Below are 18,778 nucleotides of genomic sequence, written 5' to 3'. Positions count from 1 at the left end.
TTCTGTGAGGACATCTCAAAAGCAAAGTGTACAGCACACGTCCTGCAACCGTCGCTGAACTGAAACAGAAGATTGAAGAAGAAATCACTGGCATTCCTCGAGACATGATACACTGAGCATTCCAGAGTTTCCACAGCAGAATATCAGAATTTGTACTCCGAGATGGAACACATCTTTCCGATGTCATCTTCAAGAAGTGCCATGGTTAATGCCATTGTTAATGCATTTCAATCATGCATACCTGTACATGCATTTCCATGCATTGAATTATTTTCTCCTGTGTTTATTCGTGCATTTACATCAATTGAAATTTTCCCTTTTCCCTGCGCCACTCTGTAGTTCTATATGTATCAATAAGCTGAGAATATTATGTAAAGTATAGAGGACATCCAAAAGTATGTAAACCAGCATCCAAATAGAAATACAAATAATACAGTATCAAATTATAACTGCACAGCGGGAATCGAAGTTGAATTCTTGCATGGTATGAATCGAATGCACTTAAATCCAAATTATCTCGACGCTTACAGAGGTTGAAGCTCCTTACGATGTCCATGACGAGATGTCATTACGTTCCATGCACGTCCCTTGTTAAAACGCTAACAATACTTACTGCAAAACCAGGAACGAGGTGGAAAGGGAGGTTGTAGAAGAAAAACGAGCGGATCCTCTGAGGTTACAATTAAAAGTTCTTGAACATCGTTACGGCGTATTCCATCCACAGAGAACACAACGTGACGTCATATAAGGTGACGACCGACTTGAACTGGCTGGGATAATGACCTGATATAGTCTGAAGCCAGCGGGGAGCAGAATCACCCGACATTTCCTCTAATCTCCCAGGGTGTCGGCAATGTCGGGACAAGGCTCGTTATATTACAAAGTATCCGAGGCATGGAACTGGAGAGGACCCTGCTAATTAGACTAAACCCAAGCACTCCCCCTCCACCTTTTCCGCGGCGGCAAAAGAGAGAGAGAGAGAGAGAGAGCCCCCCAACCCCACCTCGTCAGTCGAAAAACCCCTTTCCCGAGCCACCTTATCAATAGCGCTCACTCAAAACTTACAGAGCACCTTTTAGCCGGCTGGCTTGCGACGCGCTATTATTTGCACAAAGTACCCAAATTAAACAAGCTTCCATTTGTTAGGCCCGTCTGAATCCGGGGGCTTTACCTAATGGAGGTGATGTATTACTCCCTAAACTTCCAATTTAATGAGACTGAATCCCGCTCAGGAACTCTTTTCACGGGCCCGCATGATCTCTCTAATGAGGAACGCGACGAGCGGGAGAGGGCATTTTGGAAAGGGAACGTTCCAGTTGGCTGGAAAGTAGCGAATGCGGAGGGAGCTCTGGGTTCGGGAAGGGAGAGAGGGGGTTTTCAGGCAATGGTGGTGGTGGTTCTACAGTTCCTTCTTTCTCAGCTCGCCGTCAGATTTTCAGGCCCGGATGGGGTCATTTTAAGATGCCCAGTCCCTCACTCTGTCCGTGTGGCACTCTTCGAACATGACATGTTCCATCGAAGGCATTTTTCTATTCCATTGGAATATGTGGAACTTCTTGCCATATCCTTTACATAGAGTGAATAAACTAATACTTTCTGCAAACCCAAGGACTGGTTTTGACTAAAGCAGAACGATCCATCTTCTGAGGAAAGGGGTACGTCCCTCAAAATAATACAGAAAAATGTATATCTCACACATTGCTCAATTATACTGCATTACCCCACCACCGCCATCCCAGCAATTACTGAAAAGCAACGATTCTTCGGAGGTTTTAGTACGTTGTATTGGATCGAGAGCCATCAGGAGGATCTATTGTTGCCACGTCACTTCTCAGTAATTCGTGGCCTCCCATCCTTGAATTATGCCTCAACATTTCTGATCCAGGACTGGGCAATGGCCCATGTATATTCACTTAGTTTTATCTTTACGTATTAATATTTTCTTCTGTTTGTTTGACATTGCACGTCTCTGATCAGGTCAGTGCCTCAGAAGGATAAAATTATCTATTTCTATTCCTATTTACGTTATTTGTAAGTTTCTTTCCCGGTTATTTCCGACGAAGAGGATGAATAACGAACTGGTGAAGTAAAGAAAAAAAATACAAACACAGGATTCGAACCTAGAACACCTTGCGTGGTAGTGTAGTACGTTAACCACTTCACCACAGAGGCTGGTAACGTATAGTTCTCATTTTCTGCAATAGTTATTTCTACTTACTTTCGAGTTTATATTTATCACTAAGTTTTATCCAACCCACGAACTATTTTGTTTTAATCGCGTTTTGTAACTTTAAGCTTTGATTTGATTTGCTTTATTTTACTTCGCCTTTTGTGCCACTTTTGGCTAATTTGCGAAGATGGGGATGAGTGATGATATTATGAAAATGATGAATGGACACTCACAAACATCCATGCCCAGGCGATTCGAACCCGGAACCCCTGCCGTCGTAGCGCGATGTGCTAACCACTCCACCACGAGGGTCGGCTATAACTTTAAGCGAACGTATCTGGAATTGTATAATATATTTACAGTTTTAATTACCTTTTTTTATCAGACCATAAAATTGGATTTATGAAAAACGTCTGCTGTTTATCGCTCAAATTTTCGAACCTGTTGAATAGTCGATTGTCGACACCGAAGATCTGGGATCGAATCCCGATCTGCGTATGGGCGTTTCATTCTTCATCAATTTCATCTTATCCCCATTCGTCCTCATCATCACGATTTGCCAAAAAGTGACCGAAAGGCGAAAGTAAATAACAAAAATACAAATGTTTAATATTCTTATTGTCTTGTGCCGATATAGTTATGAAAGTTCCATACTACACCAATCTCACTATACATTATCATGTGAAGTTGTTTTTTAGAAGATGCTGTTTTTACCTTTGCAGATGCGACGATGGACAAGGGTCGCGAGGTGTCAGTGTCGGGTTCGACTCCCGGCGCGGGGCCTCGCGAGTGCGCTGGCTGCGGGAAGAGGATCACGGACAGGTACCTGCTGAAGGCGCTGGACCTCTTCTGGCACGAGGACTGCCTCAAGTGCGGATGCTGCGACTGCCGCCTCGGGGAGGTTGGCTCCACGCTCTACACAAAAGCCAATCTCATTCTCTGCAAAAGGGACTACCTTAGGTGAGTGACGGGTGGTCCTCGTGAATGCAAATGTTAGATCGTTTGTCTCTATGTTAAGTAATACCTTACAGTCTCCTTTTTTTTATGTGTCCAGAGCAAGTTCGACATGAGTTTTTGAAATATCTATAGATACGTGGATATAAAATAGTGGATTTAGTTCCTCGGTTAGAAACGATATATCACATTGGCCTCACATTTTCTTTCTGGCTATCAATTGTCGGACTTTTTAAAGTGAACATATAGATTTACCTAACAACTCACTCACGTTATTTGCTTCATGTATTTGTGCACATAAAACGCTGATCTCATAAGGCGCTATAACCACAGATAAACGTACTATAATACATGTATCCGTGTTATAACTCTTTATGGGTTATTGCCATTTGAGCTCTGTTCAAAGCACTTTTCTTCCAATTTTGTACCTTCATATCTCGAATGTTGTTTACATCGACTATTCATCTGGTCTTAGGCCTTCTGTGATCTTACATCAAGATGTTTGCAATTTCATATTCTCTTTCTGATCAGCCATTTTTTTCAACAAGGTCTAACCAACTAAATCTTTGAGTTTTATCTTTTTATGTTATTGTATTAGTTCATTGTTACATGTAACTGAATATTTGTCGCCATATACAATAACATTGTCTGGTGGGTCCATATATTTTCCTTTCAAATAAACCGTGATTAGATCATAAATGAAGATAGTAATTCTGCTTCAACTGTAAGTCTACTGCCCATGCCGCTGGGGTTTTGACTTGTGCCAGCAAGAATTTTTCAAAAAAATTTCATCTGTAGGGAAGCTGTTATGATATTCAAAATTCTGAAACATTGCCTCTGTTTAGAATTAATTCTAGAGCATCGAAGTGAATCTTATGTTGGGTTTCTCTCGTTGTTGTCTAGATATATGTGATAGAACGTAGTCTTAATATGACACGAATCTATCCCATATCCTCTAGATAACAGCAAAAGCACGCCACAGGAAGATTCGCTTGAACTCGAAACATATATTTCTTTTCTCAATTTGGTCTATCATAGCTGTTTTTCGAAAGGGAAGAAATTTTCTGGAAAGGATTTACTGATGCAGCCCAAGATAACGTGGTATTGTGAAAGAATGGTTCTTCGTCTATTCTTAACCTTGTCCATTGTTTTGCAGGTTGTTTGGGACAACAGGTTACTGTGCGGCGTGCAGCAAGGTGATCCCAGCGTTTGAAATGGTGATGCGGGCCAAAAATAACGTCTACCATCTGGAGTGCTTCGCCTGTCAGCAGTGCAATCATAGGTAAGTGATAGGAGTACGTTTGGTGGGCGGCGCAGTTAACATTAGGCAAATTATCCACGGCTGCTTTCATTCTCTCTTCTTTTGACATCTGGTGTATTGTTTAATGCTGGAAATATATCTTTGAAACTGGTTGTTGAGTGAGATTGTTTCCGCAACACAGCAAATTTTATTTTACATAAAAACACATATTTTCCAGTTTTCCGTATGTAAATACATATTTTGCGAATTTTCATTTTAAATACATAAAATCGCTCATTGACTTCTATAGAAATTCTGCAAGAACTGTTGAAGGATCCCTCCTTAAAAATCGAATTGGTATACATCTCTACAAACCTGTCCTTTCTCTCCAATTCCATACGAAAGCTTGAATCGTCCGCGAACACTTTGGCAGCTTCCATGGGTGAAGTCCGTATAGTAGAAACGAAACTGAAAGAACTCACTGGATCTAACACGCAAGTGCTAATGTCTAAATGTACAGAATTTTTTGGGAAAAACCAAGGTTTTCAAACATTGTGCCAAATTGCACGTGTAAAAGTCGCAAGGCGTCAAATCGGGGGATCGAGCCGGCCAGGGAATCGGTCCGCCTCGGCCAATCCATTTCTTTGGGTACTTTTCATCCAGCCACTGTCGCACGCCCAGGCAGAAGTATGGATGGGCGTAATCAACAATCATTTCATCGAGCCATTTTTCCTGCCCCAAATCTTAAATGGCATCACTTATGAACATTTTTTGCGGAACGGGATGGCAATGTTGTTGGAGGATGTGCCTCTCGCTACAAGACGTGACATGATTTATCAGCATGATGACTGCCCAGCTCGATCCCCCGATCGATTTGACGCCTTGCGACTTTTACATTTGGAGCCACATGACAAGCCACCGGTAAACTCGCAAGAAGAGCTCAGGGAGAGGATCTTAACAGCTGGTCAACACGTCAAGGCCACCATCACATCACGAGTTAAGAGACCAAATGACCCGTAAAAACCTGCGTGCCTGCATTCGTAACGGAGGTGCCCACTTTGAGCAAGACGTGTAATGTTCTTTAATTGTATTGTTCATTGATTCCATACACATGAAGATGAATGAAGTATTATTTCTTGTACACAAATGTAAATGTTAGCAACATTTGTACCTTGTTGGATAGCTGATGACTCAAGGAAGTAATTTAAGTAATTTGTACGGTTCGTGTCATACCATTTGTGTTATTAATACGTTGCCAAGTAAACTAAGAGTGCATTTTTTTATCATCACTTGTAAGTTTAGACCCACCCGGTACTTACATGTGATTGTTATTTGGAAAAAAACTTTTTTTAAACGAACCACTTGTTTGTTAGCTATCAGAAAACGCTTAAATAAGTTTCCTACAATTATCAGTTTTTTCTCAATTCATCTTTTTATGTGGAAAATTGTCATTTTTAGAAAAAACAATAGAAACTCGATTATCTCGAAAACTACTAATTTTCGGACGGGGTATCATATGGTCAATTTTATTGCAAATTGTCTCTACTTTAACCCCTTTCAGGGAATACATCTAATTACCAGTCACCCTGTATATATATATATATCCCGGATTTTAACAATACATTATTCTCCCAGATAATAGTTAACCCTTAAACAGTGCATTGTACTATTGTTTTACAGACCAGTACCTCTGCTTATTCCTGCAAAAATTAATCCGCATTCTGTCGCATAGAACACCTTCGTGAATAAATACTAAACTAAACTGATGGCCAATATGGACGGATTCTTTGCTTTTCTTGTCCAAGATTTGCAATGTCTTGATGCTCAGGTAGGCTATTCTGGACTGAGCTTATAATTCAATGTGGTATCCAAAACAGTAAAATGTTCCTCCACCGACAAAAGAACATGGGAACACTTGATTACAAGGCAACGACACTAGCCACTACGCTATCGAGGGAGATGCCTTTTGTTTCTTACATAGTTACGTTTTTTATGTACTTTGGTTAATTATATTCGAGTTGTGTTCTTTTGATGTCTTTTCCTTTGCGATTTTCAACACGATTATTAGAAATGTGTACTGGCTTAGACTGGTATGCGACATTTTAGTCATAAAAGGAATTCGACGTCACATTCTTTTTGCAACTTAATATCGTATGTTTGCATTGACGGTACATGAAGTTTTACGTATTTCCTCAACGAAACTTGCCATCGGATTCTGTTTTCTTCATGTATGTACTCCATATCTTTCCTCCTCTCTCCATTTTTTGCTCTATCGCCCATCATCTTGGTCTTCGTCTAGTACGGTATATAGAACCATTGTGAACCAGTCCGTATGCTGTCGGATGGGTATTTTCCAGACAATGTTCCTGCATAAAGCCACTTCGAGGCCCACCCAATTTATAATCAACTGGGTTAAAGGTGGTTGGAACGTGATGCTGATCACATCATCTCCAGTCTTGCCAAGATCGAAAATGACCAGAGCCCTACCCCCATACACTCATGTGCCTCCATGTTTTGGTGCCATGCGCATGTGATACCTTTACATTTCTTCACCTCCTTACACCCCAGAAACTAGTCCCGCTCCCCTGCCCCTTATTTTTCTGATACCGTTTGAAGTCCACGAAATCGTCCATGTATCTTAGGAGCACCGACATTAAGTGCAGTGGACATTGCCAAATAAGTATCTCTTGCATTGCCGTACGCAGGGAGAGTAGATGGTGCTGCAGCCCCTCTCGAAATTTTGAAAAAATCCTAATTTTCAAATGAAAACAGTGAAGACCTCGGGAAAAACCAAAATGGTAAATAGAAACTTCCCTCAAAATGCCCCCTAATACCAATTTTGTCATTGAACAACTTTTAAAATTGTAATTGCAAAATATTTTATAGTTTATTTTGCCCCTACCTGAAAAGCATCTGTGTGATATACAGTTTTACAATTCCAGCCCCCGACGCAAAAAAATCCTGCGTACGCCAGTCCTCTCTTGTTTTATGAATTGATTCAGAACCAATAAGTGATTAAAACATATGGTGGGGTGGAGGATTGAGAATATTTCCGGAAAACTTAAGACCGATAGCCTCCCCCCACTTCCCTTTCATTTAAATTACAACAGTGCTGAAGGCTATTGTTTCATCTTTGCCGCTTAGAGCTCTAAAATGATCTGACTGGAATATGAGTAATCGAAATGGCGCCAGGCCGAGATAAGATCATAACAAGTAAAAGGCGGACGTGCACACACACTCACACAAGTGCTGTGCAGTCGATAAGCATAATTATATGCGAGCTTAATCAAAACATTTGTCCCGCGTTTCCTCCATCGGGCCGTTTGACGAACGGAGGAAGGGCGTTATCTGGTGACATCTAGCGGGGAAAAAATCCATTAGCTTCCGTTATGAAAGGCGGCTTCTGGATTTTAAAAACCATTTCCAACAAAATTGCTTGAATTAGTTGTCGAGTCGTCAGCAGCTGAGAAAGCCATTTATAATTTCTGACGTCAGGAGATCAAGAAATCTTGAGGAAGTGAGTTTCAGCTGCTTCGTATCTCGGTAAAATTTCGAAACTAAGGAGGTTAAAATGCGAGTTTTTTTTTGGAAGGGGGAGATGCAATATTTTCTCTTTGGAAGGGCCATCGGGATATGAACATTTTCCTCAGTTTGGATATGGTACCAGAGGGGTTCAGGGCGTCGCTTACCGACCTACGTACATATATATTCCACCTCCGTAACAGTTGCGGGGAGGATGAAGAAATCATAACGAAGAATCGGATCTGCCATAATGATTAATGCAGATTTTTTAGTCAAGAGTCCAACCAAGGACTGAAACTCATTTATAACAAAAGCTGTCAGGATATTGTCTGTTAGTAGTAGGCCAGAATATTTATTCTAGTACAGTTCCCGCCACTAAATGGTCTGTCATCTGGACAGCGTTGTTGCAGACGAATGCTCGGAGCAACATGGCGATTGGCCGTCGTCCTGTTGCGCGAGTCCTTCGAAGGGGCAATCAATGAGCTATTCAAGTCCTTAGAAGGCAAATTCTTTTCCATTCACCATCTGAAATACCTGCTTCTCATGTGTCGGTTGCCTTCCCCTACCCTCCGATGTGAATGCAGCAACCAACTGTTCAAATTCTCCCCTCAAATAGAACGGCGAGCTCTGGTTGGCAGAGAACAAACCACGTGTTGTCCCCAGCGATGATCTTATTGGGTGGAAGCACTCACGTGATGGCTGCCAAAGTGCTCCAGCAGACGGAAGGCCACCTAGTGGCGGGAACGGAACCGGGATAAGCCTTCTGGTCTATCTATACACATTGTCATTGTTTCATGCCTGGTTGCAAGTGAATGTGATAATGCTTTTCTCCTTCTTTCCTTCCAGGTTCTGCGTAGGGGACCGATTCTACCTGTGCGAGAACAAGATCCTGTGCGAGTACGACTACGAGGAACGACTGGTATTTGCAAATATGGCGTACAACCCTAGCAGCTTAGCACACATACGAAGGCAAGTCAGTAATTTGCAGGTATGCCCACAGCGACGGTCCGTCGCAATCATGCAACAATGCAAAGCAATAACACTCTGTTTTTTGAAGTAGGCCGGAGGCCATTTTGAAATTAGATGTTGGCGGGAACAATGCACACTCTATTCGGTTCTCTCGTTTCGGTTCGAGGAACAACAGTGGTTTGCTTTCAGCTGTATTCTCTACCTACTGTAAGAAGGGGACATGGACGTCCGCAGGATTTTTTCCAGGGAGGGGCAAGGAAGGTATTTTTTTCCAGGGGGGGACAACGAGGCACATTTACCCCAATAATAGTGTTGTTCCCTCAAAAAACATTGCTTAAATTTGAATTTATCATACTCATGCAATAATTAACACATATTATTGTGGCTAAAATTAAATTATATGTATGAAATATATCATTTTTCGTTGATTCATTTTCCAGGGGGTACACGCCCCCCACCCTTGCCCCCCTTCCGGACGCCCATGGAGAGGGGGAAAATGCACGTGACTTCTCAGGAATATTGGTTATTCCAATAGAAGCTGTGCAGAAATCTTGCGCGTAGGAATATAGTGCGTGTGATAGAGCCACAACAATCAACGTAGCTGCTACATTAAAGTCGTGGGACGTTATATGATGAAGTGTACAGCTACGACCAATACAATCGGGCAAAATAACTCCAAGGAACTATTTTTCAGAAGTCACGCGGTTTTGTTCACATTAACTTTGATCTTTCATTGGATGGGTAATAGAGTTGGTTGGATGAAGAAAATAGGGGAAAGGGGCTTCTGTGGGGTGGGTCGTACCGGAACCTTTTGCACCCTAATTAACTAAAGGAGACGAAATCGTGATGGAGGTGCCTAACTAGCAAGGTAGTGCCAGGGATCTACACTCATTAACCCCCTTCCCCGCATCTAAGTATCCCTGGCTGGTAATACTGTCTTTAGTGTATTGTCCCTCGCCCAACACAAAATGGTCACATTTGAAACACAAGTACTTCTATTACATCTTAAACCATTTAGTGCTTAGAAACGTAATCAGTGCTATCGCTGATAACATATCCGACTGTGCCGAAACTAATGGCAATTACGCAACGTATTATCAAGCTGTAGTCAATAATGTTTTAGGTATTTGTTACTGTTGGATCAAAATGACACACACATTACTAAATTTAATGTGATAAATCATTAACGGAGTTGATAAACTATTTCAGGCGATCCACTTATAGAGATCCAAAATGGCAACATAATGTTACTGTAATTAGTTTTTGAATGGAAGTAGTTAGTCTTGTTGAAGAAGAAGAAAATGATTAACTCACGTGGAGAAATGCAAGGATAAATTAGTGAATATGTAAAGATTCAGTATAAACCAAAAACTGGTACAGTGAACGATCGCGAAAGATATTTTGAGTGAGAAAATAAATGATTCGTTATGGACGTTTTATTATTTTAATGTATTGTTGCGGTCTATGTTCATAATAATAACAGTGATAATCTTCACTTAAAAAAGATAATTTATTTGTAAATATTTGCATATTGCATATCATGTTTACATCCGTGTGCTAACTTCAGTATCTGTATATAAGATACTCCGTAAATAAAAATAATAACAGTAATTTATTTAGCCTCTGATATCCTGTTTTCCTCCTACTTAGGACGTGCATCTTTATTTCAACATAATATAATTTATTTTAATAATTTGATTAACTTATAAATTTCACATAATATTTACTCAGTGCTCGAATTAAGGGGATGCGAGGGGATGGTATCCTCCAGCTAGCAAAATTTTCGCAAAGCATCCCCTCAGATGTCTCATTGTCATCATGTTAAACCATAGGAGTATCCCCCACGTTAATTCTAAGGCTGGACCAAACATCGCTCCAGCTAACATTTTCCACTTCAGCCGCTGTATTTACTAATTAAATCTAGTTGTAATAAATTGCTGTTGGATCGTCCAAACAGTGTAAAGTACTAGAATGTAATCAATATGGATACAGCAAATTCGCTAATAAATACACACACCTTTATTCTTGCAATGAAGGCCATACAAGCCTATTAGTGTCGACGCCGCTCTTTCTCCTCCACTCCATTGGTTCCAAACGCGAATTGAACCCGGAAAACACTTGTTCATGAATTGCGTATAATCAAAGTTCCTAATCCTATGCTTAACACTAGCCTTCGCTTCTTCACGTCAACCAAGATAACAGGTCATCTATACAACCCCTTCACTCCACTTAGCCCACAAAATAATCAATCACATTCCAATCAATCAATTTAAATCATTCGTTTTCTAATTTATTCAATAACTATCAAATTGCTTTGTAAAATAAATTATTTCAAGCGTGAAGAGAGAGAAGGTAAACTTGTCGAAGTTTCCAGTCAATGCCTTTAAGACTACCGAGTTCTATTTTACTCCGACAGATGTCGCAACATTCTAGAACATGCTCGCGCTGACATCTGTTGGATCTCCCCGACATTTCTTGCAGATAGGGAGGGAGGCTACCGTTTCGCGGTGTATGCAAAATAGTCGTAACAGATTTGATACCTGGGTTTACTATTTCTATTCTATGGTCAAGCACGTTCAGAGATCGATCCACGAACTCGCCATCGAGATTCCACATTCGAGTACCGGCTTGGAGAGGGTGGTATTTAAAGGGAGATGAGGGGAAGTCCCCTTCCAGTTACTGCGCCCCTTCTCTGGTTGCTAATTTTTTGTTCCCCTTGAGGGAGATACTGTATATATGATTTACATAATATCTAGATGATGTACGGAAAGTTGCCGAAATCTCTCTCAGTTTTCCAATACCATAGCGGGCACAAGCGTTCTTTTGTGTATGCCTCCAGTGCTTGAAACTAACTATAGTCCAGCAGAATTAACTTGAAAGAAATGGCCGCTCTGTGAGTGATGCAACTGCGCTCGAATTGGCTAGACTTGGGGACTTCCCGTTGTAACAGGCCAACGGAAACTCTAATGTTTTTGTTTTTTTAGCAGAGTTTCCGTTGGCCCGTTACAACGGGAAGTCCCCAAATCTAGCCAATTCGAGCGCAGTTGCAACACTCACAGAGCGGCCATTCCTCTCAAGTTAATTCTGCTGGACTGTAGTTACTCTTACTTGTAATGCAGTTACAAATAACAATTGCATTTTTTAAGGAATTCTAACTCGAACCAGCGACTTATAAAAGTAACTGTAACAGAATTACTTTTTTGAAATAGAAGTAACGTTATCAATAGTTACTTTACTTTGATAACTTGGAAGTGTGTAACGTGAGGGAGAAAAATCTAAATTTGACAAACTGTTTCCAAATAATGGAAGATAACTATGAAGTCTTCGGGTGCAATTAGAAATGACGAATTGCAAAAAAGAGCGAACGTTCTAACTTTATAATGCAACGAAGTCTACCGCTCTTGCTTTAGGCTTCGTTGCATTATAAAGTTAGAACATTCGCTCTTTTTCGCAATTCGTCATTTCTAATTGCACCCGAAGACTTCATAGTTTTCTTCCATTATTTATTTGTTGTAATAATATAAATATATGAAGACTTTGGTTTAATTTATGTTTCTAATGCTTAATAATATATGTGTGTAATTTGTTTGGAAGAAAATTTTTCAAGTACCAGTAACTGTAACTGAAATAGGTCCTTTTTAAAATGAGAAAACTGTTACTGTAACTCAGTTATTTTTAAAAAGCAATTTTGTGAACACTGGCCTCTTTCCTTCATCAATTTGAAAGCCTAAAGGGGCATCAGATAAACGTAAAATAAAGCAAAATGCAAATACTAGTTCATTTATATCTTGGTTTATTTAGGGATATCAAAGTAGCGCAAAATCAAACAAAACAAAAATGCTATATCCATTTGTATTTTGCTTATTTGTTCCGCTTTGGTCGGAATTTTTACGGCCTTGTACCGCATAAGCTGCTCTGGGGATCACCCAGCCTCAAATCAGTGAGTACCTGACAGCAAAACAAGACAATTCCTCGCTTGTCTTCCGGTAATGCTTGTATAATTCAATCTGCTATGTTAGACGACTTATTGTAAAATCATTATTCTTCTCTGTCTCACCAACCGAGTGGAGAGAGTAGTCACTGCTAAATCAGCATGTGGTATTCTGACACAGACCACTTGACTGACACCATCTACTAACACGAACGTAACAATGATCATGATGTCAGAAATGGTGCCTAACATACAAATAACCCTATAATGAAGCAATCAATTATAAAATACATGCTGAAAGTGTTGTGTGTGGCGATATCGTTTAGTAAGCGAGACTTCGTGAATATATATATATATATATATATATATATATATATATATATATATATATATATATATATATACAGGGTGTCATTTTAATGGCGCCCACGGACCACGGAAACGTATAGAGGACATCAAAACAAACAACATTTCTCAGTAACATTTTTCTCGTTGGTGCGTCATTTCGGCGCTACAGTCGTTCAAAAAATACAGTTTTGCCGCCTGAATGCTGGCAACCACACACAACATTTGATTGCATTTGTGACGTCATATCCCGTCGTGGAGCGATGCGTTCCAGGGTTGCCAGGAACACTCATATTCTGTGAAAAATGACATAGCTACAATCAGCCACATTATGTACCATAAAAGGAAACGAGAAAACACGTTCTTTAACCTAATAGGAAGTAAACAAACGATACGAAAAATGGTAGAAAGAAAATAGAATTCAAGTGGAAGTGGTCGTATCGAATTTTGTCTCGGCTTACATGTCAAATATTTGCAAATCTAGTTACCAAGTTGGCATCTACAATTTAGTTTATCCACTTCGTCCTTCTGATACTAGTTGTCTGTGACACACTGAACAAATGACAAAATAGAAATGAAATAACTCAAAATGCCAAAGGTAAGCAACACATAATATAATTCAGGACATTATGAGGCAAGTGACAAAAATGGTTGAAAATACAGGGATATAAGTAGTAGTAATACAAGCTATCCGACGACTGTGTGTATCTACTCACCGGATACACATGTAATAGTTTGCAACTGTGAACAGGGCAGTATATTCGCTACTGATTCATAATTAGATTGTTACTGAGGTTGTACGTGTTTTAGCCGTAATGTAACAACGTGAACCTCGGATACATCCGTTATCAGCACAAAAGTACCACAGGGCATCTGGACACAAACCTGTAGATATCAACCTTGCAACGAGATTTGCAAATATGTAGCTGGGCGTAAACAGCCACATGTAAGCTGTAAGTTCAATAAAATGTATTCTCGTTGATATTTGACATATAGGCTGAGACTATTTAAATCCGATATTGACACTTCATTTTGAATACGTTTTTACCATTTCTCATACCGTTGGTTCACTTCGCCCCTCCCCTGAGATGACTGCTGATCTTCTGGCTGGCAGGCTATGATGTTCGGTCTACTGGACGCATTTCTCGATTCGTTTTACATCTAATCATGTGATTGGTAGTTTGTCAATTTTCACAAAATTTGTGTGTTCCTTGCAACCCTGCCGTGCGCTGTTTCGCTGCAGGAAATGACGTCACAGTTACGATTAAATGTTGTGTTGGGTTGCCAGCATCCAGGCGGCAAAACGGTCATTTTTGAACGACTGTAGCGTCGAATCGACGCACCAACGAGAAAAATGTTACTGAGAAAAGTTGTTTGTTTTTATGTCCTCTATACGAATCTGTGGTCCGTGGGCGCCATTAAAATGACACCCTGTATATATATATATATATATATATATATATAATATATATATATACACACACACACACACAAGAAGGTTGTTTACTTTATTAAATGTTAGTAGCCTACTTCATATGTTCGATTAATTTGAATAATAGTTACTTTTATTCAGTATATTCATGTTATAAATTTCGTCTTAAAGGGATGGAGACAAGCAGCGAGAAATAATTGTCCTTCCTGATCTCTCTGTCAATGTTTGTTCAAGTTGAAATGCGAATTTCAAGAACTAATTCACTTGTTATAATGTGGTTTTTTTTGTTATTGTACGTCGCTTTACTGCAACGTTTGGCTAATCTCGACGATGAAGATGAATGATGATAAAAGGATAGATCTTGCGTCCACCAGTCAACTGTATTTCAATAAAAAATCCAATAAAAATGGAAACAATTTTGCTTTGACAAAATGTTCCAAAAGATCGTTTCCTTAACTCAATATGAACATTTTTCTCAAATGCTCACTTCATCTCACCATTATGGTTAAGCCAAACGAACAGCATAAAGTGTGACCTTTATTTGAAACTCTCACACTACTCTTTCTTGCAGCCAGGAGACAATCTAACAGAAAGACTGGGAGATCTCCCGAAGCTTGTTACGACTGGACCACCACTGAAATCTGGATCAGGCCCTGGAAAGACAGTGATGCCAAGTAGAAACTCCAGTGATGATGCCTCCAGTGGATACGGCAGCCCTGACTCCGACATATTTGATGTTCAGTGACTTCGCCTCAAAGAAAAAGCCATGTGATATTTCCTTAACTTGCGTGTTCAAGACGAAATGTGGGTAGTTGTATTTTAAAAGAATCGTACAAAACTTCACTTTAGAGATTGTGGTTAACAGAAAGAATTCGGGGGTCTCCTAATATGCCCCATTTGTTACGAAATTGGACTCGTAGAATAAAACAAAAAAAAGAGTTGATAAAACAATATTTTTCCACGTTTGATGCTAGTCGGTTCACCAAAAAAAGAAGAAAAATATCACGAAGTCCTCTTCATACATCAGTGTTCAACAGTTCATTGACCACTTTTATCTTTTGTACAAAGAATTATATATATATACATATAATTGCAGATTTTTATTTTATTTTATTCCATGTGCTTTCAGGCTGTGGGTTACTGCTCTTGATACTGGAATTTCTAGTTTGTTGTATCATCTAGTCACGTGCGAGCATTGAGATTGTTTTACTAGGATGGCGTGAAAGAGTATGATTGAGAGAAGAATGGCATTGCATGCACGATTATGTGAAGAATGTGCTCAGATTAGACGGATATTGTCCTTTTTGAGAAGGCAATGCAAAAATTGCGCAAGGCTATCAGCATGCTGCGTATGTCCTTGTTACTGACTGAAACATAATTATCAACAGTTGTTTGAAGATGTCATTCTAGGAAGAATAACCAGCATTCAAAACTAATGTTACTGCCACCTGTATAAAGAAAATAAATGCTAAAACGTTGCTAAGGTCGATCCCAAATTGCTTGCTTGCTTGCGTTGAAAATTATGTGTTTTTTCCCCATGCACAATGTTTGAGATTGGTGTCAAAAGTGTAAAATATTGCTGTTTGAAGGGTGAAGTGCGCATCACAGTTTATGTATGATCTCACAGAGCTTGTAAAATCAAAGTTGTCTTAAGTTTAATCTAATTTTAAAGTTACATACATTAGAAATATCAAAACAGAACTAAGTAAGTAAACAGTGATAGCTATACTGCTGAGATAGCTTAGCCAATTTGATGATCTGAATAAATTCATGTCGACAATATTAACAATAGGTACATAATTAAGCATTTGAGAACATTTTTTTAAAAATTTTGAGTGTAATCCCAACATAATGCTCCTGGGTACGCCACATGAGCTAGCATTTGTGTCTACTTAGTTCATTGAGGGTCAGAAGTAAAAGAAGTCGGGTTGAAATGTATACGAAAATTGAATTTTAAAAGCATGTGTGAATGGGCAGTAACCCTTGGTCTGAAGTTGAAGATAGTGAACATTTGGTTCACGAAGCATGCAAACATAACGTTTGTCTTTAGACACAAGAAAATTGCTTATACCTTCAGTAGTGTTTCTGGCGCACTGCTCTGCAATGCTCGAGTGCCGAGAGGGAATACTAGAGTTAAGAATAATTGTCAACTACGACAAAGCGCTTTTTACAAGATAATCAATTTCATATAAATGTCGCATGTGTTGTTATTATTATTATTATTACAAGGTATCTGAATTGTATTTAAAATCTTCTTACATATTTTCGTTGGTTTATTTTATATATAAGAGCTGCACATCTTTCTGTTCCTTGTTTCCGTGCCTTGTTTAGGTAAATAAGGCTCGTTGATGCTCATGACCAAATTGATAACGGGAATAAAACCTTTAAAGATAGATAAATTCTACACACGAGAAGAATTGACGCATGTCAAAATTTAAAACTGTTCGTATTCGTCATCTTACAAATTATTTTCTTTGCATGCTTGTACAGTAGGGAGCAAATGTTTTGGAACCAGCCAAAAGAAACAGACTCTCGTAAGATATTACATTTGAGTTTTTAAATACTGAATATAGAGTCAAGCATCGTTGAAAGTATTATTTATCTAGCCCTCTGAAACTGAAATATTATCACTTCAACCGTCTCCATTTCCTCTTGCTAAGTGCAACCTTCTGTACACATACTATTATGTTTCTCTTTGGTGCAATATCTCGCCAGAGGACTTCTGTTCATATTTATAATTGGCATTTGTTTGGCTTGGCTATGCAATCACTAGCTGTTTGGCCCTTACAGCTAAAAATTCTAGTTTGACCTTCACACCAAAATTCATCTACAAGTTGCTCTTTCTTCTATCATTTACTAATGCAATTTCTTTACTACTGCCTTGTGCTCACAATTGAATGTGTTCTTTCCTGCTGATCCTCACAGTCAAAATTATACCGAAATATATTCTTGCTGATTCGTGTTGGTCAAAACTCTACAAATATGGTTCCCCAGTAAGAGTCAAAGTTTAGCAACCAGAAACTAGAGAGGAAAATTCCTCTTATCATAGCTATAATGCTAGTGCTGCCAATGTTATTTCTACCCTCTTGCTTCTTGTTCTGTTCACTCTTTTTCTAAAACATATCGAATTTGTGAGCACTAGCTGTACTTATTCACTTCTTTTTTCAACCAATACCTGAGATATTAACGAATATTCCTTGCACTAGAAAACTTGAGTTAAGAATAACTTTGCATATGTTTATTTATAATTTTAAAATTAACTTAAGGAGGTTTTGGTGTGCAAAAATGTTCGTTGAAATGCAGCACACATTCATTCTCAGATGCAAGTTGGTACTTTTTTTGCAAGCTTTTATTCTCATATTTTCTATTGCACTGAAAGACTCTGATATGAAAATGCATACAGTTTTTAATATTGTTGCTCCAAATATTAATATTGTGCTTGTTGTTTATTACTTGCATTTTCTTTTCGAATTCGAGAATCAATGTTGCAGGATGTAATTTTTTTTTAAAAATCTGAGCCAAAAATATTGTTACGATAGAATATAGACTTGCTTCTGTACGAGAACTAAATTATGTAAAAAAATTATGTAAGAAAGAAGTAACGTTATTTGATAAAGTCTGTGGTCAGAATTCTCAGTTGATGGATGATATCGTTAATGTAAAAACACATACTTTACGAAATATGCATAGCTTATGGTATATTGATTTCAATTTTAGATGAGGTGCAGATGTGTTGGCAATTTGTTATCTTCGAGAGTGTGCAAATTTCACTAAGTATATAACTTGCAAAAATAAATTCTCCATGTTATGATATTATTTAGTAACGTTGGTTTACTGACTAAACAACTAAAAGTTGGTTTTGAAAACACAAGTTAATTCAGTTTTCTTTTATGCTGAAATACAACCAAAGATGATATTTCCATTCTTTAAAAAAATTGTTCATAAAATATATGAGCGTCTGATTTAATGCTTTTTGCTTAAAAGTTATTGTTTAAGTTGAGAGTGATGAACACATATCTTTTTAGTCATGAATAATATATTCATCATGAAGTGCGTTTGTAAAAATTACATTATTTAGGTTGTCTGTTACCTCTGTAATATATACCAAGTCGCTGTAGAAATTATGAAATAATATTTAAAAAATATAATAATTATGTAGGAACTTTTATGATTCCAAAGGAATTCATTTTTAGAGTTTTGAAGAAATGTAAATAT

The 18,778-nt window shown here is 38.7% G+C and overlaps 1 protein-coding gene across 2 annotated transcripts in view; it reads left to right on the top strand.

Annotated features, from left to right (window-relative positions):
- LOC146005263 (LIM domain only protein 3-like) overlaps positions 1–18,067 on the top strand; it is a 223,790-nt gene extending 205,723 nt beyond the window's left edge. Inside the window, exons 4-7 of one of the 2 annotated variants that reach the window (XM_083144368.1) lie at positions 2,893–3,130; positions 4,281–4,406; positions 8,733–8,874; positions 15,135–18,067. In XM_083144368.1, the coding sequence (XP_083000494.1) occupies positions 2,893–3,130; positions 4,281–4,406; positions 8,733–8,874; positions 15,135–15,308 (680 nt within the window). In that variant the 3' untranslated portion in view covers positions 15,309–18,067. The remainder of the gene's footprint in view (positions 1–2,892; positions 3,131–4,280; positions 4,407–8,732; positions 8,875–15,134) is intronic. The other variant, XM_083144377.1, reaches the window with a different exon arrangement.
- Positions 18,068–18,778: the final 711 nt, after the last annotated feature.

The sequence above is a fragment of the Lepisma saccharinum genome, chromosome 1, assembly GCF_977018435.1.
Source record: "Lepisma saccharinum chromosome 1, izLepSacc3.1, whole genome shotgun sequence".
Taxonomy (NCBI): Eukaryota; Metazoa; Arthropoda; class Insecta; order Zygentoma; family Lepismatidae; genus Lepisma; species Lepisma saccharinum.
The sequence above is the reverse complement of the archived record's forward strand: the minus strand, read 5'-3'. Positions and strand labels throughout refer to the sequence as shown.